The sequence below is a fragment of the Nomia melanderi genome, chromosome 2, assembly GCF_051020985.1.
Source record: "Nomia melanderi isolate GNS246 chromosome 2, iyNomMela1, whole genome shotgun sequence".
Classification (NCBI taxonomy): Eukaryota; Metazoa; Arthropoda; class Insecta; order Hymenoptera; family Halictidae; genus Nomia; species Nomia melanderi.
The window spans coordinates 16,158,006-16,180,782 of NC_135000.1; the positions used below are offsets into that span (position 1 = coordinate 16,158,006).

General features: G+C 28.4%; 3 protein-coding genes across 9 annotated transcripts; 2 read left to right on the forward strand and 1 right to left on the reverse strand.

Moving 5' to 3' along the window:
• Positions 1-623: 623 nt before the first annotated feature.
• On the forward strand, positions 624-3,883 carry Rnf146 (Ring finger protein 146). Of its 2 annotated transcripts, none has more exons than XM_031986119.2 (4): positions 624-1,247; positions 1,517-1,768; positions 2,885-3,172; positions 3,246-3,883. In XM_031986119.2, exons 1-4 carry the CDS (start codon positions 1,160-1,162, stop codon positions 3,488-3,490), a joined length of 873 nt encoding a protein of 290 aa, XP_031841979.1. In that variant the 5' UTR covers positions 624-1,159; the 3' UTR covers positions 3,491-3,883. The 2 variants fall into 2 exon arrangements, with proteins under 2 accessions (XP_031841979.1, XP_031841980.1); XM_031986120.2 differs by having other exon boundaries at positions 630-1,241; positions 3,246-3,868.
• A 1,506-nt stretch (positions 3,884-5,389) lies between these two features.
• LOC116431118 (protein tudor) lies at positions 5,390-19,648 on the forward strand. Of its 6 annotated transcripts, XM_076364602.1 has the most exons (13): positions 5,390-5,680; positions 6,164-6,503; positions 6,621-6,846; positions 7,181-8,188; positions 8,484-8,900; positions 9,475-10,187; positions 10,302-10,372; positions 10,557-11,465; positions 11,544-11,964; positions 12,365-12,552; positions 13,855-14,019; positions 14,392-14,549; positions 14,781-19,648. In XM_076364602.1, the coding sequence occupies exons 2-13, from the start codon at positions 6,239-6,241 to the stop codon at positions 18,334-18,336; spliced, it is 8,097 nt and encodes a 2,698-aa protein (XP_076220717.1). In that variant the 5' UTR covers positions 5,390-5,680; positions 6,164-6,238; the 3' UTR covers positions 18,337-19,648. The 6 variants fall into 6 exon arrangements, with proteins under 6 accessions (XP_076220717.1, XP_076220714.1, XP_076220718.1 ...); XM_076364599.1 differs by having other exon boundaries at positions 6,164-6,846; XM_031986111.2 differs by lacking the exon at positions 5,390-5,680 and adding an exon at positions 5,687-5,754 and having other exon boundaries at positions 6,164-6,846.
• A 244-nt stretch (positions 19,649-19,892) lies between these two features.
• Positions 19,893-22,253, reverse strand: LOC116431124 (uncharacterized). The gene is made up of 2 exons (XM_031986121.2): positions 21,627-22,253; positions 19,893-20,763 (listed from the first exon to the last, which is right to left on the reverse strand). The coding sequence occupies exons 1-2, from the start codon at positions 22,161-22,163 to the stop codon at positions 20,725-20,727; spliced, it is 576 nt and encodes a 191-aa protein (XP_031841981.2). The 5' UTR covers positions 22,164-22,253; the 3' UTR covers positions 19,893-20,724.
• Between the last annotated feature and the right edge of the window lie 524 nt (positions 22,254-22,777).

Below are 22,777 nucleotides of genomic sequence, written 5' to 3' on the forward strand. Positions count from 1 at the left end.
TTTACAAACTGTGACAACGACAAATCCATGCAGCGGGAATATTTGAACGGTGGGAGTAGCATTTTATACATGGATTTATTCTGTAAATCATCATACAATGTAATAATTTATATATTTATACGCGCAATTATTTGTATTAATTATGTATTTTTATAAATTACTAAAAAGATTATATTTCAATAATCTTTTGTTATTTTATTTATTTAAGATTTTAATTAATATCCCAGTATTCTACAAGATTATTCTTACGTGATTAATATTTTAGAAAATTTGATTAATAGTAGTTGAATTTCATATATTACATACTCATTTAAATTGCAATATTTTTAGTTAAATGATGCAACATCGAAATATTTCATCTTAAATACAATATTAAATTAAAATACTGTTTTTTTTTATTAGTTATAAAGACTTTTTTAATTTCACATTATAATTTAAAATAAATATTGAATCCTTACTGAAACTGTAAATAATTTCATTATACATAATATAATATGATTAAGGAAAATTTGTTTTTTCAAATAATATATTTTTATATCTGGTAAGACCTAAAAGAATTTAAACATTTTTTTTCATAAAGTTTCCAAGCTCACATTTTTCATGTGTAGTCTTATATAGTTCAGTAATTGACCGTTCGATTCAGAGTTCGCTAATGCATCGAGACATTTTTTATGGTGTCAGTATTTCAGAACAGTAGATAGAAAAATACATTGTATGCACAGTTTGTACTATATCTAAGGTCTGTCAAATACCTAGCACAGATTTTATCTATGCCATGAATGAACTCAAATTAGATGAAATATAATTTTCAACTTCACCGTTTTGTTAATATTAACATCGTTTCTCTCGAAATCTCATAAGAAAATGGTTTATCCTCGACTACAAGTCAGCTGAATATGTATGCACATGTCAGTTATTTATGCCACGTACCATAAAGTGCTACGAAGTGAGCTATGAGTTCCTAAGGTTCTCAATCAATCGGTTAAATCAGTCAAGCTATTCTTAAAGCTCAGAACCCCTGGTGTGTCGTAAACAACGAAGATGGCTTATGGTCGACATTCTGTTTCTGTTGGTTTCATTGATGTGACGAATAAATACTTACCTGTTTGAACGAAATGTTTGACTTTGTTCAATGAAGAAGTAAACTGTATTTAAAACTATGGCTCAAGCGAAACTTAACTCGCAAGACATAGCAGATAACACGCTCAAGGATAAAGAAAAAGAAAATGACGAAAAGGAAGGTACATGTCTGTATCCTTCATTTTAAAAATGTGTTACTACTTATATGTAAAATTTTATTGATTGACCCTAGTAATACGTAATAATTTGATATCAATTACTGCAGTGATAATCTGGTAGAAACATATTAATCGATTGAAGTTAATTTTAGTTTGATTACAAAATTTTTGTAAATTTGTATTTACATATACATTATTAAAGGAGGTTGCTAATATCTTCAATGATGTGAATAATGTCTATCATAATTGTAATAACATTTTCGTATCTTTTTTCATAGGTTCAACAGTTATACCAGAATGTGCAGTCTGCCTTCAACCATGCATTTATCCAGCAAGATTACCTTGTAATCATGTGTATTGTTATCTATGTGTCAAAGGTGTTGCAAATCAAAGCAAAAGATGCCCTATGTGTCGTCAAGAAATTCCTCCTGACTTCCTTGACAGACCACAATTAGTAGAAATAGAGGAAGCGCATAAGGAATTAGATCATACCGAAGAAGAATATCAGTGGTTTTATGAAGGCAGGAACGGTAAAGTATCATTTCTTATAATAATCAATTTCATACATGAGCTATAGAAAATTAAAAAAGAATTGAAACATGTTATAAATACATATTTGTATTACATAAAAAATAAATTATATATATAATTGACTTTCTAAATACTTAAGGTAAAATATAGGGAACTTCATTATTTGTTAAAAACATGTGATGAAGTATGGATAGTTTTTAATGTACCCCTTCATAGGTTGGTGGAAATATGATTTGAGGACCAGCGAGGATTTGGAAACTATATACAACCTTGGTAGAACAAAATGTGAAATTTTAATTTGCGGCATACTTTATATTGTTGACTTTGAAAATAAATGTCAATATAGAAAACATCAACCACGCTATAAACGTAACATCAAGCGTGATAAAAGGGATGCACCTTGCAAAGGTGTTTCAGGAATATTGGGTGGGGGGCGGGGTCGGCGGCGTCGCCGGTCGAGAAGTCCGGGACCGCCGGCTCGCCCATTTTAAGATTCTTGCCGCCGGGCCCGGGGTTCCGGAACTAGTACTAGCGTGTCGTGTTGGCATATACTGGGCCGGGGGGTGTCGCTGAGGGTAAATGTTTGGTTCCGGTGCACCCCCCCTTATGGCCGAGGATGGAACACCCCTGGAGCTTTAGTGAGTAAAAATCTCACACTACCCCTTGCCAGCCCCACTGGTGAGGGGTGCCTGGTGCAGGTTATCCAGGGTTAAAAAAAAAAGTGTTTCAGGAATAAAATAACTTGTATCTATGTTTTATGTGGTTCAAACACAATTGGCATTCTTATTTATGTATATAATTCCTATAGAAATTTATAAAATCGTGTATATTTTTACACGTTAGCTTCCATGTAAAATCTTAATATAAAATTATAAATTATGGCACCAAGCTTTATGTAAGATCTTGAAATAAAGTTGTAAGAATTTCTATTACTATATTATAAAAATTAATATTTAATTTTATTGTATTTTTGTAATAAAACGTCTTTATTGCGCAACATTAGTTATTTTTCTTTGTAAATTCCCAAATTAAAACATTATTTACTATTGATATTTATTGTATTTGTGATATTTTGAAAATTGTAGTGTGTATGATTTTAAATTATACTGTTTCAGGTTGGTGGCAATATGATCAACGTACAAGCCATGAATTAGAAACTGCGTATAAACAAGGCAAACGGAATTGTGAACTATTAATTGCAGGATTTCTTTATATCGCTGATTTTGGGTCCATGCTTCAGTTGCGTAGGAATGATCCTTCTAGGCGAAGAAAAATTAAACGTGATTTGTATAATGTTCCGAAAAAGGGAGTTGCAGGTTTAAGATTAAATAATCAGGATGAAGAAATTATTAGAGAAATAAGAGGTGCAGAGAGACCTGCAAGTCCTGCAAGTGATAATATGGGTATAATTACAAAATTTCAAAATTGTTTATAAAAATTTTAAATTTGTTAAATATGATAATTTTGTACTTATAGGTACTGGGGATGGTACAAATACTCCCATACCACCTAGTAATACACCGCAAACACCAGCAGGTGGTACTGCAAGTGGTGATGCTACACCTTTAAACGATAGAATGGAGCAGAGGTCAGAATCTTTACATCGGGTATTAGAACAAATGCGTTCCTTAGTTCTAGGAGAACATTTATCTTCAAGTACAGATAACGAATTAGAAGAAGCTGAAGAAAGTGAATCACTTTCTACTCATCCTACATTATAATAACTGTGAACATCTAACAATTCCTATTCATCAAATGTAAATTACTTTTACATGAATTAATTTTAGCAAAATGAATGTGCATCTCATTATATGAAAAATATAATATAAAAAATTCGTGTGTTTGTTTAATAATATAGAATGTTCATATGTGATGTATTAATATACAAATCTGTGCATTAATTATTCTGTGATGCTTATTAAAAACAAAACAATGAAGTACAATTAAATGTTTACTAAATAATTGTTTTAAGCATATTGCTTGATATTTACGAATATGCAGTTAGTATATTTGTAATTTTATATTTTCAGTGTCTTTAAAGAATATTCATTAAATGATAATATCATTCCATTCTTCTACACCTTAGCAATAATTTTTGTAATTATAGGTTTTATTATACAGCTTTCAATTACAAACAGTTGAAAATAATTAGAAATTCTTTAGTAAATTGCAATAATATAATTTATTTAAGCACTAAATTTCTACTAGTATGCTGAAAAATAGTTAACATCCTGCATATTTATCTACTTATTTGTTTACTGAAAAATTAATATTCATAAGAAGGTTGTATTTGTTTCCCTAGTTTGGTAGAAATTTAACATTTCTATTATTGTATCAATAACACATCTATTAATACATTTTATATTAATTTTATTTTATTTATTAGTTTATTAAAGTAATGAATAATGTATTATATGCCTTCATTTTTATTTTTTACAAATACATACAAATACAATATTATGCAGCATCTACAAATTGAAGTTGATATACATTGTGAATATTTTACATTTTTGTTTAACAATAAAATATCATATAAGTAAATTCAGTTAGAATAAACCGAAAAAATGAACCATTGAATGGTAATGATTAGAATAATGTTTTCTTAGATATTTAAAGTACAAATGGTCTGATCATTTTAAAAAGCATAAGAATTAAAAACAAAATTACATGGTTTTATATGTTTATATTATTTCTGTGTTATGACTGACTTATTTTCTTTGTCCAGGACAGCATACTTTACAGACTTCATGTTTTATTTCAGAATGAAGCATATAAAAATAAAATTAAAAAGATTTGCCAAGAATTTTGTTTCAACAGTTTTAAAGTTGTTATAAGTACATTATAAAGAAAAATTCATTTTATGAAATGAGATTATAATATTACATATATTACATAAATAAAATATTCTAATGTTTCAAATGATTATGTAAGCATCAAAGAAATTTAATTCTTGACAGAAGATATAATACAAACGAATATACCATGCGCTTTTTCTTTAATATTTTAATATGTATTATAATAAATTAAAAAAATGAAAATAATATACTTTTATAAAATATTGTTCCATTTTCTTCTTTTTATGTATATTATATTGTCCTTGAAAATACAGTATTAAAAAACATTGCCATACAGAAATTTTCAATTATAATTACTTTCTCAGTCCAATTTATATATTATATAACTTTATATGGGTTATTCGATTAGATATAGTAGATAGCTCAGGCATTTCTGTATGTTAAAATATAACGAATATTAAGAATTACGAAATTGCATTAGAAGCTTAATTTTTACACTTGGGTAATTATTAATAATTATAAATCCACTAACAGCGTCCAGTAAATCAGATTTTTATCCTTATTTTTCACTTTATATCACTGTTTATAAATACTCCTATTGACCTGTCTTACGAACGTTATTACTAGCAATTATAATTCAGAGAGACTAAAGCTTTTAATATAATTTCAATATTCTTAATTTTCGTATTACTGCGATGTATAGAATTACCTTTCAATATATCTATCATCTGCTACATGTATTATGTATTTATGGCACATGAGAACTATATATTTTATAGACATTCAGTACGATATGCTCTATTATCATTTATTGTATACGTTCGTAAAATATATTTTTAAAGATATTAGTACCAGCAAAAAGTATTAAAATCCATGTGTACTATTGTTTTCATACACAAAAGGAAGTGCACATAATTTATGTAAATTCAATTTACGCGCCATCCAAATATGTCAAAACTATGGTCAAAGAAACTTCCATGTGGGTGATAAAAAGCCGGTCAACCGCCAGATTCTGAAGGTATTTACAAAAGTGAAACCTTGTAGAAAGAACATTGTAATTCCATAACTGTTAATGAAGTGAATTAGAAGAGATGCGTCTAATATCTTACTCATAAGGTTTGTATTACTTATAGTTGCAGCGTTGACATACATTTTTTTTACGCAATATCATATAAAGAATATCAGTTTACGTACGTATGCTTTTGATTAGAAATATATAGATTACACGTGTGTTTTGTGTTATAAAAGAAGAAGGTTAAAATTTACAAGAAAGATTCTGTAAAAATTATTATTACGAATATATTAACCTACGCTACAATGGTCCTATAATTTCGGATAACAAAGCGTGAAATTGTTACAGATTGTCGTAATAGATTACGGTAAAAAACAAAAGAATGCGTTTATAAAAGTAATTATTAAAATCGAATAAACAAAAAACAATGTCATTGACAAAGCATATTTCAAGATAGAACAGCCGACATACTTTGACTTTCCAATAGTATTACTCGATAATTCTCGGCTAGAGTGGCCCAGTTTCCATTAACGGTTAGGGTTGAATAAAAATACTTTTACAATGTCTGACAAACTTTGATGTTTTAGATTGTGAACAGATTGGTCTGTGTGATTAACGAAGACTGGTGCTTCACATAAGAGGAGATAAAAGTATAAAACATCATGAACATACAACAAAGCACAGAATTGATTATTTTTGTGACTCATGTTGAAGCAGAGGATTCACTTCTTAAAATTTGGGGTCAGGTTGACAAAAATTCTGCGACATGCGTAGAACGCATGATTTTACCCCTGGTTGAGCAATTTGCTCGAAGTCAGGGTTCTGTTGGGTCAAGAACTGCCAATTTACGCGTGAATGCTCTTTGCTGTGCTAGATTTCAAAATGAAGGATATTATAGAGCAAAAGTAATTAACATACGCCCAGATGGTATGATAGTTTTACAATTCATTGATTATGGTAATATTGAGGTATTACCACCTCAAGAAATTCATTTACTTGAAAACATACCTGGTTCCGAGTCTTTGCAATCTTTTCCACCTGTAGCATTTGATTTCACATTAATGCATATATTACCAATAAACGGGATTTGGGAAAACAAAGTAATTGAATTAATTAAAAAAACTTTATGGTACAATGAATATAAAATCTTGATCCACACTGTAATTAATAATCGTCGCTTTATTAAACTTTGGTATAATAATGAAGATTTCAGTGAATTATTAATCAAGAGACATATGGCAGTAGGTGCTACATTACAAGAGATGTTTAGGTAGGTATTTTAGTGTTAGGAGATTTTATTTACACTTTTATTGTTATTTTCATTTTTATATATGTTTGTTGAGCAGTAAGTGTTAGCCTAATTCTTTTTATAATTTGATTTAGAAGTTTATACTATTTCAATACTGTTGCGAAACCTCTCTTTTTGGATTAAAAGTTATTGTAAATAATAATTTAATTATTTTTTTAATTTATAAGTTTAATAATAATGATTTTCCATTTCTATTTTGATAGATAAGTTTAAAAAGAATAGTAGAGTATTAAAAGTTATAATGTGCTTATAATTTTAATATAATATTTGATTATTTTTATGTATACTTTCATAGGCCACCAAAATGTATGCGAGAACCTGAAGTACCGATATACCAGCAATCAAGCAAACACCTTATAAGTAATAATTTAACGTCAGTGGCTCCTATGCAGAATGTAAATCCATTGCATTGTGATGGAAGTGATATACATGGATATCAACGAAGTGTTCCTTTATGTTGTGCAGCGCAACAAAAACACATGATGCACTCGCCTGTACAAGAAGCACTTGTATTTAAATCACGTGTTCTAGATGTACCATCCAAACATGAAGTATATGTGTCTTTTGTTGAAGACGGCCCACATAAATTCTCTGTGCAACTTCAAAGTACATCTCAAATATTAAGTTTGCTCATGAGGGATATTAATAATCATCCTATAGAACCATTGCAAGAACCTCCTTTGCCTGGGTCAGTGTGTTTAGGTCGTTACACGCAAGATAAAGTATTGTGCAGAGCTGTTGTAATGTCCGTAATGGAAAATAAGTGTAAACTATATTATGTTGATTTTGGTCATACAGAGGTATTACCATACACGGATATCTTCCAACTACCATCTCATTTTATTAATCCCAAAGTACTTTCAATTCGATTTACTCTAAGTGGTGTACATGAATTAAATGTCAGAGATGAAATGAAAGAATATTTTAAACAAATTGTATCAGGAAAACTGCTTGTTTTACATGTTTGTCCACCAGAAGGACCACCATTGGTTCAATATGGAGATTTATATGATGATGGGAAAAACATAAAGAATATTCTGAGACAAGCATTTCCAACACCAACTGCAGCTCCTATATCTTTTGGATATCAAGAACCAGCAAAATTGTCGAAAGGTGCTGAAGAAGTTGTACATGTTTCATTTGTGGAAACTTGCAGAAAATTTTTTGTACAGCTAAATAGCAACACAGGATCTTTGGAATCAATAATGAATTGTCTAGCAGACTTTTGTCAAACTGCGCCTACTTTGAGTTTAACACAATTGAAGATTGGTCTTCCTTGTGCCGCTTTGTATGATAATCAATGGTTAGTTGAAAATTCTGATAAGTATTAATGATACGAATCCTTATGCAATTCTTAATTTTTTTAAATATATTTTCATAGGTCAATATAAAATAGAAGCTTATTTTCTTTCTAAAAATTCAATCTTTTCGAAATAGTGTAAGAATTTTGTAAAATTTTATTGTAATACTTATTTGGTCACATTCTGCTAAGAATGTATGAACATTTATTGATGATATTAAAATGATGCACAGTATAATATTAAGTAATATGGTAGGTATACTACATTATATATTTATTAATGTTATTTAATTATTAGGTACAGAGCACAAATTCTTGGCATAAATGCAAATAACGTGAAGGTGTTATATGTTGACTATGGTAATGAGGAAACTATCCCTGTAATATCTCTTCGTTTAATACATGATGATTTAATAAAACAATTGGAAGCTCAAGCTATAAAATGCATTTTAAATGGATGGGAACTCCTTCCGTGCACTCAAGAAGTGTTTAATCAGTTTGAATTACTTACCTTGGAAAAACAATTACTTTTAAGAGTAATGGATGTAAAGTCAGATGGTTTAATAGTAGATTTATATGAACTTGAGAGAATGGAAAGCATTAAGTCAAAAATGTTGCGTATATTTGTAGATGATAGGAAATCAACAAATGAACCAAACTATCAAAATATGGAGAAACAACATACTGTTAAAATAAATCCAAACATTAATCAAAGGTATTTTGAGATATATTTTATTACGCATGATGGTTTCATTGTAGACATAAATATCCCAATTTTTATTAACATGATAATTATAATAATTATTTAGGTAAAATAGTATTCTTTATGGTATCACAGGTTTTATACAACCAATAAAATAAATATAAAATCAATATGAGAAAGTAGATAATAGAAAATTTTAAAGTTTTCGAATTTTATTTATTTAAGAATTATTAGTACTTGTTTAATTATTTTACATCTTATTCATATTATAATTCATATTATTACAAATTTACTTGAGTTCAACAGTTTTTTTTATACATTTCTGTATCGATAATATAAAGGTACCATATGTAAGTCTTTAACACTGCAGTTAACAAAATGACCTTCATATATTAATTCTTTCTCATTCATCTGCAAAATATGAATATTATTTTCATATTTGGAAAATATACAAAGTATCTCATTCGTACATATTTATTAATTAGAATTTCATAGACTTATATATTGTAGATTTACACACGTTTTCTGCATGTTAAATCGATATAAAAGCTATTATTTTTAATATAAATTAGCTTATACATTTCAGTGAGAATATAAATAATTGGCAGAAAAACAGTCAAATAGACACATGGAATGATCCACAGAATACTTCCACAGTTCAGGAAAGGCACAAATCTAAATCTTGGAAAGATGAATCCAACGAAGAAAAAATATATGAAAATAGAAATGAAAGGAGTAATTTTCATCGCAACGATTCTAGAAATGAAAGGTTTAATAAAGACGACTTTTCTAATGCCAGAAATGAACGATTTAGTAAAGATGATCATTCTAATGTCAGAAATGAACGCTTTAGTAAAGATGATCATTGTAATGTGAGAAATGAAAGGTTTAGTAAAGATGATCATTCTAATGCCAGAAATGATAGGTTTGGTAAAGACGATTTTTCTAATGCAAAAAATGAAAGGTTTAGTAAGGATGACTTCTCTAATGGTAGAAATGTAAAGGATAAATGGAATAACAGAAACGAATACAATGATTCGCTTAAGGGTAGCAGAGCTGGTAGAGGTGGTAGAGGTGGTAGAAATAAAACTTCAGGATATGGATCAAAAAGTCATTCTTCCGATAAAAGTTGGAGTGATAAAGACTCAGATACATCGTCTAAAGGGAGTAGTAGACGTGGACGAGGTAACACAACGCGTGGTAATTATTCTAAACGTGATGGATTTTCTGGAAGAACGCAAAGTAACAGATTTAATGATAGAGACAGTGACAGCAGCGTAAAATCTGGAAAGACAAGCAGTTAGTATTAATGTATTATCAGAATAGAGTTTATGTGAATTTTTAATGTAAATATACATTTTAATTTGTTCGTATTTATTAGATATATTATAAAAACATAAAAATTGTTAATAGGTGACTCATATTACGGGAATAATAAATTTAAAGATCGAAAGGGACAAGGATATAGACTAACACAGAGCAAGGTAAAGTATGTCAATAATAATGGCCATTTATTTTTATGAGTAACATTAGTAAAATACAAAAGTTTTACAATAATTTATTAAATCATACTTACTACGTACAATTTTATTACTTTTTATTATATATATATATAATCTATTAATAATTTTGTTAAAGTTGTGTTTATAATTATTTAATTTTTTATAGATAAATATTATAAACTTGAATCACATGGAAGAAGGACGAAGATGTAGTCCTATGCGAAGTAAAAGTGATTTTCATATTCCGGTTCCTAATATAGTTATTGGATCTACAAAGAATTGCGAAGTAGTTTATACGAATAGTCCACTTGATTTTTTTGTTCAGTTAAGTCCTGATTACACTGCGTTAGATTCTGTAATGGAAAGCATTGCATCAATATATGAAAATGGTGGAGAATTAGTAAGAGAATCTAAGGTTTTTAAGGGCTTGTACTGTATTGCTCAATATTCCGAAGATTCGAGATGGTACAGAGCTATTGTTAAATCTGTTGAAGGAAACAATGCAACTGTTCAATTTGTAGATTATGGAAATACAGAAACAGTCGATTTTAATAGACTCAAAGTCATTCAAAAGGAGTTCTTAAAACTTCCAACACAAGCCATACATTGTAGACTATTTGGTATGAAAAACCTTACTTCGACTGAAGACGAAATAAAAAGCTTTGAAAATAAAGTAAATGGCAAAGTGTTGGAAGTTGAATTTGTTACTGAAGAGAATGGTATATATAGCGTATTAATACGAGAAGTAATCGATGATTGTCAAACTGATACTTTCATAAATGAAGAATTTTGTCAAGGCATCAATTTACTACAAGCGAAGGAAGCTGCGGTATCTCGTAGTAAAATAAGTACAATTAAAAAACAAATTGCTGATCCTGATTATGCACCTTTGAATGCTGTATGGTCAACAATCTCACATACACCTGGCACTAAAAAGGATGTGATTGTTACCTGGTTTACAAATTCGAATAATTTTTATTGCCAAACGCTTGACAATGAAAATGAATTTAAGACCATGATGAATAAAATTCAAAAGATATATACTGGCAGAGAACCTGTATCATCTACATTAAAAGTACTTTTTATTGATTATGATTTTTTTTATAATTCACATAAACTGTAATCAAAATATTTTTATTATCATTATTTTTAGGTTGGATCACCTGTGATAGCAACATTTTTCGAAGATAAAGCTCTCTATCGCGCAGAAATCGTAGAATTGAATAAGCTCAATGGTCATCTTATTCATTATATAGATTTTGGAAATAGCGCTGTAGTCGATTTTCAAAATATTTATCCTGTAGAAAAGGAATTTATGTATCTACCTAAGCAAGCATTTCAGTGTTCCCTATTAAATATTATCCCGAAAGATGGTCTTAATTGGTCTAACATAGATACTGAAACAATTGATAATTATTTTAATGATGATAAATATACATGCACTTTCCATTGCATGAAAGATAATAAATATTTTATTTCGTTAAATAATAATGGAAATGATGTGGGTAGTATGTTGGTTGAAAACAATCTGGCTTCATTTTCTTCAGAAACTAAATCAAACGACATTACTGATGGTAAAAATGATTTTATATTTGATTTCTACAAAAATATATAATTTCTGAAAATATTCTTTCTTATGACTGAATATGAAACAATATATGGTTTGATGTTTGAATAATTTTATATCATCTATATATTGTATTATAGTCTTTTTTTCTCAAAGGAAGGGATCTCAGCTACACTAATGATCACAATACTTGTTTTTTACTTCTACTAGTCAAATATTTTGAAACTACAATAATTAAAAAGCAGGGTAAGCAAATACTGTAATTATTAGTGTATTTCAGATCTCCTATGTAAAGAGAATGTAGATCTCTATATATAGAAAGACAAAGATATTAATTAAACATAGGAATATATTTTAATTAATTTTGGTAATCGAACTTTATGTAATATAGTTTATTTTGTTTACAGAGAATAAGATTCCAGCACCTGTAATTCCAAGTGAAATTGAAAGTGTGGACATAAATCTTTTAAATGGTCAGATACTTAGAGTAAAAGTATCGAGTGTGGAAAATGTGTCTAAATTTTACGTGCAACTTCCTTTCGCTACTGAATGTGAAAACTTGATCAATACATATATGACTGACAAAAATCCCAAGGTATGTTTCATACATACATATTTATAAATATTCATAAATATTTAATTATTTTATTGTATAAATGTGTGTATATATAAACTATTTTTACAAATGTGATGTCTGAGATTTATAAGCATGTTTAACAAGCATTTTGTATTTGATGCATGAAACATATTGAATTCTAAATATTATTAAAAATCCAACCTATAAAATAGTAAATAATATTTAAATTTTAAATGTATATTTATATTATTAGCTGTATATTTGTTTATTTCAAAAACATTGTATATGAACTACAGGACATGACACTTAAACTAAAATTAACTGCTATACTATTAAAAATTGATGAATAATATTTATATCAACTACACATTAATCATGTTACAAATATACTGTTTGAGTATCATACTAATACTGTTGCATCTAATACACATATACAAATTTAATACTTAAATTTGTATTAATGATTAAATGTTTCATGTTACCAATATAAGTTCTATTAACATATCTATTTAGAAATATATTTGCTTTACTAATTGCTTGATATGTATACGAAATAATTTACACAAAATTATATCAAAGTGCATGAACTGTTAATTGTGAAAAAATAATTTAAATAATAGTCTTCCTAATCTTTATTATTCTATTCATAGAAAGTATTTTACATTTCATTGCACGATGTATGGTATTAATAACAATTAGTTAAATATATTTTCCTGAGCTATCCATTTTATTACCAAAATGTATTAAATGTAAGCAGTAGTTAATAATTCTTTCCCTTGTCAATTCAACTCAATAACTTTGTCAATTTAGTAAATTTAAACTGCTCCTTCATATAGTACATTATTTGTATTGTTCAGATATTTTTAATAATTTGTAGTAAAATGTTAGGTAATATTACATAAATTCCAATTGTAATGTTTTTTACTCGAACCTAGTTTATTATTAACTGACTTAAATGCGAAAATTACAGGTTTATTGTTTTTTGATTTTACTATTAATATTGCATGCTACTTATAACATGTAACAATGCGTATGTTACCTGAATGTATGTTACAAATTGATACAACAATTTGCAGTATTCGAATTCAATTTTAATATTTAAGAATGTTATTAATTACATTAACACGAAGACATTACTTAACATCAACATTATCTTAACGTCGTGCTGTTTTATACAAATTTAAAAATTCAATTTTTCGTTACAATAAGCAGGACAGTAAATATCGATTATTTTAATTTTTTTCGAAATTGAGATTCCTTATTGATGGATAGCAAAATTTAAGTGAATAATATTGGTAAGGATAAGTATGGCAATGACAGGTGATGCAACGATTATCAGTCCATGAGATATGCCTGGGCACAGGTTGTTTGGTTTATGCAAATGGAGTATGGAGGCGAGCAGTAATCCGTAACCATTCACGATCTGCTGGCTTTGATGTAAAATTCATTGATACTGGAGCATATGATGAAATTCTCTCAGATTGCGTGAGTTTTTTGAAAGAAAGAGATTAATCTACATGCTAAAACAATTTTTCGATAGATACTACAGCATTGTTGCTAGGCATAGGTGTTACTTAATACCATACTTGTCGCATTGAAAAGTATTAATGTAATGATATAATGTAAATTTTACTAAAGTATAAATATTTCGTAGAAACAAATATCATATAAAATAAGGAACTAATATCATATTGCTTTATATATTATTTTCGTTAAGCATAAAAATGCCTGATTAAATAGTAAAAGTAAGGCAGCGAATACTTTTATAATAAGAACACTTTAATATTTGCTTTTACGTTACTTTTGTTTATAATGTTTCCATGTATCACATATTGATATAGTATTGCTTTTATTCAGGTGTTAGCATTGCCAGGAGACCTGTCTGTTATGCAGAATCAGGCAGTAGAATGTTCTCTTATGAAAACTAAGTCTTCACCTGAAGTAGATACAACGTTCAAAAAGTGTGTTGAAGGAAAGGAAGTAATTATGTATATCGATGAAGTTGACAATAACAGGTAAGTTCTTAGTTTATATAATTTTGTATTATATATTAAAATTAAAATATAAACAATATTTTAAAACAATAAACTAATATACAATATAAAGATTTAAACAATTTTTTATTATCTAGATTTATTTTCATTATCATTAATTGTTGAAGTTTTATATAACACAGAAATCGAATATAAAATATATCCATATTTTTCCTATAATTTGTATTCTCTATAAACGTTTGGTTTTTATAGGCTCATTGTAAAGTTATTTGATTCATTGGGTAACAAAATTAATGTTACTGAAGATATTGAGGAAAGAATATCACCAATATGTCCAATGTCTATCTTAAGTTCTACTCATAAAGTGTTGGTATCATATGCGGATCACTCTACCAGCATCTGGTTACAACGTAATGCAGACTATGCTTTGGATAAAAATTTAATCGAAGCGCTTAATCAGTATTATCCTGCTTCTGGAAAATTAGTAGAACCTAAAGTAGATCTATTATGCGCTGCAAAAAGTGCTGATGGTAATTGGTATCGTGCTAAAGTCATAAATTATACAGAAACCGAAGTTTGTGTAAATTTCATTGATTATGGCAATAACGAGGAAGTTCCTCGTGATGTAATAATGACTTTGGATTCTTGCTTTTATACACCACATCAGCTAGCTATTAATGTGTCGTTACCGGTAACTCTTAAAGGTACAGTATCTGAACAACTAAACATACTGCAGGAATACTTGTCGAACAAAGTATTCACAGCTGTTTTCCGTAATGTAAACAAGAAGTGGATAGTAGAATTATTATATGATGGGGAAAAAATTAGTGAGAAATTACATGCTCTTAATTTACCATTGCAACAAGAAGTATCAGAAACAATACAACTTAGCATTCTTAATATGGAAATAGGTTATAAATATAATGTATATATATCGCATGTGGACTCTCCTAGTCAGTTCTGGCTTCAGTCTGTTAGAGATGCTAAAAGACTTAACGAGAAACAATCAGAGCTTCAAATACAAGCTTCTACATTTTCACAAGTAGATGGGATATTAGAAGAAGGAAGTTTGTGCGTTGCGATATATACAATTGATAATTTATGGTATAGAGCACAGGTACTCGATGCAGATGAGGATATAACGACTGTGCGATTTATTGATTACGGAAATACTGATGTTATTGATAATAAATCTGGAAATATTCGACATATTCCTGATTCATGGAAAGAAATTAAGGAGTTCGCGATTAAATGTAGACTAGATGTGATTCCTGTAGATTCAGAAGATTGGAATGCTATAACATGTGAAAAATTCGAAACTTTAGTAACATCTGTTGAATCTTTAGAAACACTGGTGATTGCTAATGGCATTACCACACGAGTAGATTTGTTAATAGATGGTCAGAGTGTTAGCGAAACATTGGTTAAAGAACATCTTGCTGTAATGATTCACACTGAAGATGATTTAATTGATGAAATAGTCGACCTAGAATTGGATCCTCACTCCGCTTTTGTAAGTCATGTTAACTCTCCAAGCGAATTCTGGGTGCAAGAAGAAAAGTCTGTTGGTGATTTAGAAGTCATGACTGACAGATTTATTGTAGCGCATATGTTCCCTAAAGTTGACAAAATTCAAGAAAATATGTTGTGTGTTGCTAAGTACCCAGAAGATGATTGCTGGTATAGAGCACGCGTTGTATCACATAATGATAATACTACACGGGTTATATACATTGACTATGGAAATTCAGCTACTACAACTGAAATACGAGCTATACCCGAAGACCTAATGAATGTACCACCATTATCAAGAAAGTGCCGTTTAGTTATGCCAGCAGGAATCACGGAATGGTCAGAACAGGCTTGCGAAGAATTTATAAAATTGGCTGCTGATGGAGCAACAATATTTTTATTGGATGTATTAAATGATGATGTGACATCATTGGTGAAGTTAACATTAATCAATGAAAATGTAACAGATCTGCTTGCTAAGTTTTGTCATCATCCACCAATCATAGAAGAAAGATTGCCTCCTTTAGGCGAAGAAAATTCACCAAATGTATTTATTACTCGTGTCAATTCATTAAATGAATTCTATGTTCAAGCTGAAAGTAAAACTACAGAATTGAATACAATGTTGAAAAGACTCCAAGCAGCTCCTAGTTTTCTTCCGTTAAATACAATTGAAGTTGGCACTATTTGTGCTGCAAAATTTCCAGATGATGGTAATTGGTATAGAGCTAAAATTCTTTCGCATTCTGGTGATTCTGTTACTGTTAATTACATTGATTATGGTAATACAGTGGTCACAAATGAAGTGCGAATGTTACCAGTAGATATTATAAATATACCTGCTTTATCCAAATGTTGTGCACTGCAGAAGCCGGAAACAATAAAGTCTTGGCCTCCAGAAGCTTATAAAAAACTTGAGGAACTTTCTGGTGAAGGAGAAACAATGTTTCAATTCGAAGTTCTTGATGACTCGTGTGATCCAATTTGTGTTAAATTGAGTCTCAATGGAAATAACGTCATTGATATCCTAGTTCCACATTCTGACAATACATCTTACGATGAAGTTGAAGTAAAAGAAAAGGCACATGCAAACGAGATATCAGAAAATCATGAAAGAAATGAAGCTTTAAATAATGATACAGTAGAAAGAAGTAAATGTGACACTGAACAAAATACAAGTAGTTGTACTATAAAATCAGATGAATCTTTAAATATACTTGAAGAACAAGATGAAAATACAAAGATACAGGACACTGGTAATTCACACTCTAATTCTGTTGTAGAACTTACTGTAGACGAAATAGTTCAGAATATGAAAAGAATTATCACAGATGAAGGAGAGGAAGAGGTAGAAACTTTTAACAACAGTAATACTGAATCACTTAATGATTATGATGTTACATCAGTAACAAAAAGTTTAGAGAACCTAGAAATGCAAGATCAATTACAGTCAGGTAATAGTAATAACGAAATATCAGAACTAGAAATTGATTTTAAAGTAAATGAAGATACAGACCATTCACATCAAAGTAGTAATTATTTTGAACAAGATATTTCATCAAGTGTAATAGATATTAATGTCATAAAAACTGACACTGAGAACCTTCAAAAAGAAAAAGATGATACAGAAAATGATAATAATCTTCAAAAGGAAAAAGACAATGCAAAAAATGATGGCATTCTTCAGAAAAAAGAAAACAATGACGGAAATGATAACGACCTTCAAAAAGAAATAGACACTGCAGAAAGTGATAATGATCTTCAAAGAAAGACAGACAATGCAGAAAATGATGGCGATCCTCAAAAAGAAAAAGACAATGCAGAAAGTGATAACGACATTAAAAAAAAAACGGAGAATGCAGAAAATGATAATGATCTTCAAAAAGAAACAGACAATATAAAAAAAGATGTTAATAATTTCCAAGAAGAAGGAGATAGTGTAATAAACTCAGAAAATGTATCAAATGATACTTTATCAAATGAATTAGAATATGTATCTTTAGCAGGTGATGTTACTAAAGAAACAGAAGGTAATTCTAAAGAGTTTAATAAACAAGATATTGAAAAAGTTAATATTACTACAATTGATGATAAAGATGGTTCAAAGATAAAAGGTACAGATAAGAATGAATCTGCAGTTTTAAAATCTAAAGAAAATATAGGTTCGCAGTGTGAGATTACAAACCAACAAAATACAAGTTCACTGATTGAAACAACCGTTTCCACAGACACTAATGAAATTAACAACATTAACGACAAAGTGGAGTTCGAGAATATCCCTAAATCTTCTGAATAAATATATACAAAGACTGACTTTGTATTTAAATATAGATATTAAACAACACCAATTTCTTATCTTGAAAATATATATCATTTGATTTTTCAGACAAAGTTATATTTAATTTAATGATCATGTTATATAATATTTTACTTCAAAAGATTGGAAAACGTACGATAAACGAGCAAAAAATAATATTACTGCGTTTCCTTTGAAAGAAAAAAGTTTAAATAAAGGAGAACATTCCCAAATGTACACTACAGCTTTAAATATAAAAGAAAAATATTGAAATGTGAACTAGCACGTTTACTTTTGTTATTTTTTATGTTTTTACTATGTTAAGATCGTTAGTGATTATTATTTAATTGTGTACTATACTAAAAGTAACTTTTCTTTTTATGTTACTATAAAATATCTGTTTATAAAAACAGTAATGAAGTATTTTTCGGTGTTTTACCAAAGAGTAATAAAGAATATATTTCAGGTATAATAGTCCGAAACAGTTCTTCTATTTTCACATTTTATATTCTTTTATAACTTTATCGTAATACAGAATTATTCAATTTCAATTACTATTCGAATTTTTAACAGAAGCTTCATATAATTATGATATGTGTATTACTTATAAAGAATGTTATTCAATTGTTTCTCTTCAATTTTGATGAAACTTTATAAGTTTGTATTTAGAATAATCAAAAGTAAAGAACATCTCACATTTTAAGATAGTTTTAGAGGTGTCAATTTTTAAAATTGAGTTTCCGTTGATGAACGAATGTGTATCTTCTATTTTTGATTATTGTATAAACCTATTATGTTTAGTCAAAATCGGAGCGCAGCGATTGTGCAAGGCTCCATAATTAGTAAGCGTTATATATTTCCTTAATGACATTGATAATAGTAATAAATATATCAAATTAACGTAAAATATGATTTAATATGAGTTGATTATTCATTTTTATATTGCATTGTAAAATTATTTGAAATTCATTTTAAGAAATTGAATTATTCAAACAAGTTTTCATAATTCAAACATTTTTATTGGAAGTATAAAATAATTTTTTTGTTACATTTATCACACTGTATTTATAGTTTTATTATAGTATTTTGTCAAATAACTTTTTGTTTCTCATAATATATTTTAAATTTAATTTTCTTAAAAAAGATACGAATATCAAAAGAAAATAAAGAGAAATTGCATATAAAAGTGCATTAACATTACTAATAAAATATATCAAAACTTATAATTACATTATTATTAATATTATAGAGACAACATTTATGATAACAAATAATACAAAAAATACTCACTTTCTTTTTCTAAATATATAGTTAACATAAAATTTGTATGATATTTTGTATTTGAAATTAAAATATTTACAAAAGTTTATTATGGTTTTTATGGTTAATGAATTTGTGTCAATTTAAATTTAATTTGTATTACAGAAAGTATAGTATGCTACTATTTGGTTATATTCTCTCTCTTATAAAATATAAGAAAAATTAATTTATAAACGTGCTAATAATCTCTATAAAAAATAAGATTTCTCTTTATTTAAACAATTCTTAATAACATCGCAGGGCCTTTAATAGTGATATTGTTAATAAATTAACATACGTAGTATTTTATTAACTAATAATAAATTTTTTTAAGAAATCTATTGTAATAAGACAACATCAGTCATAAATGTATGCTTCAGTTATGATTTTTCTACGCATAATTTATATATTAGCGAATATATATTGACGTTTAAGAAGCAGGCTTTGTAGAGATCGAATACATCTATGAAACATGTTATGATAGTTTAAATGAAAACAAAAGAAATTAATGCCGCCCTTATAAAACATCATAATAATAAGGATACCAACTACAAATCTTTGTAACTTCAAATTTATATTTGAGTCTTTTGTCAACAATAATAAGCATATGATTTCACTAAAAAAAACCAAACATTAATTATAAATATATTTCTTTACATGACAATGAGATTATATATTGTTCTGCTGCAATTGTAGAAAACTACTTTTCTGTTTACTTCACTTCGATATATATTAATTATATATGTATTAATTATAGTTCTTAATTACATAACTTATGAGAATATCTAAAAAGAAGTTTCAAACAATGTTTGGGTAGTATATTCACAGTATTGCGTTCTTTAATAAATAGTGGATTGTGTAAGCATTTCTATTAAAATAAAGTATATTTTCTAATATGGGTATATATTTTTTTATATGTAACGAGAATAATAGCAGCAGTAAGTATAAATATAAATATTAAAATATAAAAAGTGTTTTTTATTTAAATATTGTTATTTTTATCCTGCAAATTTTTGTTTCCATACATTTTATTTAACAGTCGTACCGTTTGTACATATTTTCATTCAGTTCAAGATACGGCTTCTGCTGTTAACTTTCTACCTTTTTTCTTCTTTTTTTCCTCTTTTTCTACATAATACAAATTTGACCCCTTTAATATACTGCATACATGCAATAACATAGTGCGTCGAAAAATACTTATGCTTTTGGTTTTACAAATTTAAAAAAAGGATCTCTGGATTGTTAACCCTTTGCACTCGGATGTTTCTTACTAGAAATATTTAACATTTCTTTACGAGGCGAAGACGATGTTCTTTGAGACTAATTCGAAGAGAAATAACCAGTACATTGAGGAACAAAGCTGTTTTATTCCAATGTTTCATCTATCGAGGCATTATACAAAGTTTAATATTAAATATTACATTCTATAGTTTTACTGTGTCAAATCAAGTGGTGACTGAGAGTCAAAGAGAGAGACAAAGGGTTAATTTTGCTTTTGCTTTTAACAATCGACAAATGAATTGCCAAAATAATATGTACACACAATATTCAGTACATACGTAACTAAAATACCAGAACAAATACTGAGAATACATAATAAAACAAATTTCTACTTCCTCATTTTAATATATCTGTCAATATCTTTCAACATTGAAACTTTTTGAAATCTTTCTATAAAAACTCAAAAAATGCATCTATTGAGATTTCTGTTGATTTACAATTCAATTTGCTTATTTCTGAATCAATTTATTTAATAATTCCGCAGAGAATCATTTGTTATTTTTTTAATAACCGTAAAAAAGAGAACTCAGGGATATGTCATTCTGACTCATCTGGTAGTTTTAGTGTCAAAATAAATATTTTATATAAAATAACTTCAATTTCGTGAGTAGTTATATCTAAATATTTAAGTACAAGTGTATGAGATTCAACTTTGATTACAAGTATTTTTAGAGTACTTTCAAACCCATTACTAGAATTTTGTTGCATACCCTTTTTTTAGCAGTTTTAATATTCTGTTCCATTTCTGTGTTATACTGTTCTTGTCGGTCCTGCATCATTATTTCACGAGCAACAGCTATCTCATCTTCCAAGTACCATTTAAGAGGCCCTCTGCAGTGTCTACAGATCATTGGTTCATGGAAACCTTTATTATTCTTATCGCTTTCGCTACGATCCCGTTCTATTCGTTGACCACTTCGATATCCTTTCTGCTGGCCATTTCGAGGTAGATCGTCATATCCGCCTTTCTGTCGACCCCGCGGTCGACCTCGAAATCCTGATCGATACACGCTTTTTTGATTAACGCGTTGTGGGGATGCTGAAGCGTTATTTACTTCTTGAAGGCGAAATTTTATATCAGGTCCACCTTCCGTTAGATTGTATCGAGAAAATAGCTGGTCCTCATCATTCTTTGTATCTAACCTTGTATCTTGGTCCTTTACTTCGCAACAAAATCCATAAGGTTTCGGACGTAAACTAGATTTTGAAGTACCAACATGATGTTGATGCCTTGCATTTTTTTTCATTATTTGACAGAGCTTTTGACATTTTTATATATTAAATTTGGATAAAAAGCATATTAACGAAATAGAGAGAATTTTTTGTTTTTGAGTACCGAAATATGAGAAAGTCTAACACTATGAAATTTTAAAAGGACTGTCTATGGAAGTTGTATTGTTTAAATGTTTACTGCGAACTTGTTATTTTTTGTTCCAATGTAAATAATCTACTTTGTTCTTATGTATATATTTGGTAGGTGTCTATGACATGCAGTATATGATAATATAATTAATGTATATCTTTATTTATTTATATTTATAAATATTTTATTACGTTTATAATATATTGGAATGAATATACAATAAAGACAAATGTTAATATGAAATATTAACTGTATACCTCGTCTGTGATAAGACATATGAAAATATTTTCAAAATTTAAACTGCGCAAATAATTTTCCCGCTATATTTCCTGTTATCGATTGGTTGATTATGTAAACATGTTTATATACTACACTAAGTTTTGTAATATGAACTAACAATGCAATTTGAGAAAACACATGTGTCTGATGATTGTCAAACACTCTACAAACTGATTTCAAAAGGTTTCTCGTGAAATTATGAATTCTTCTGCTTTATCA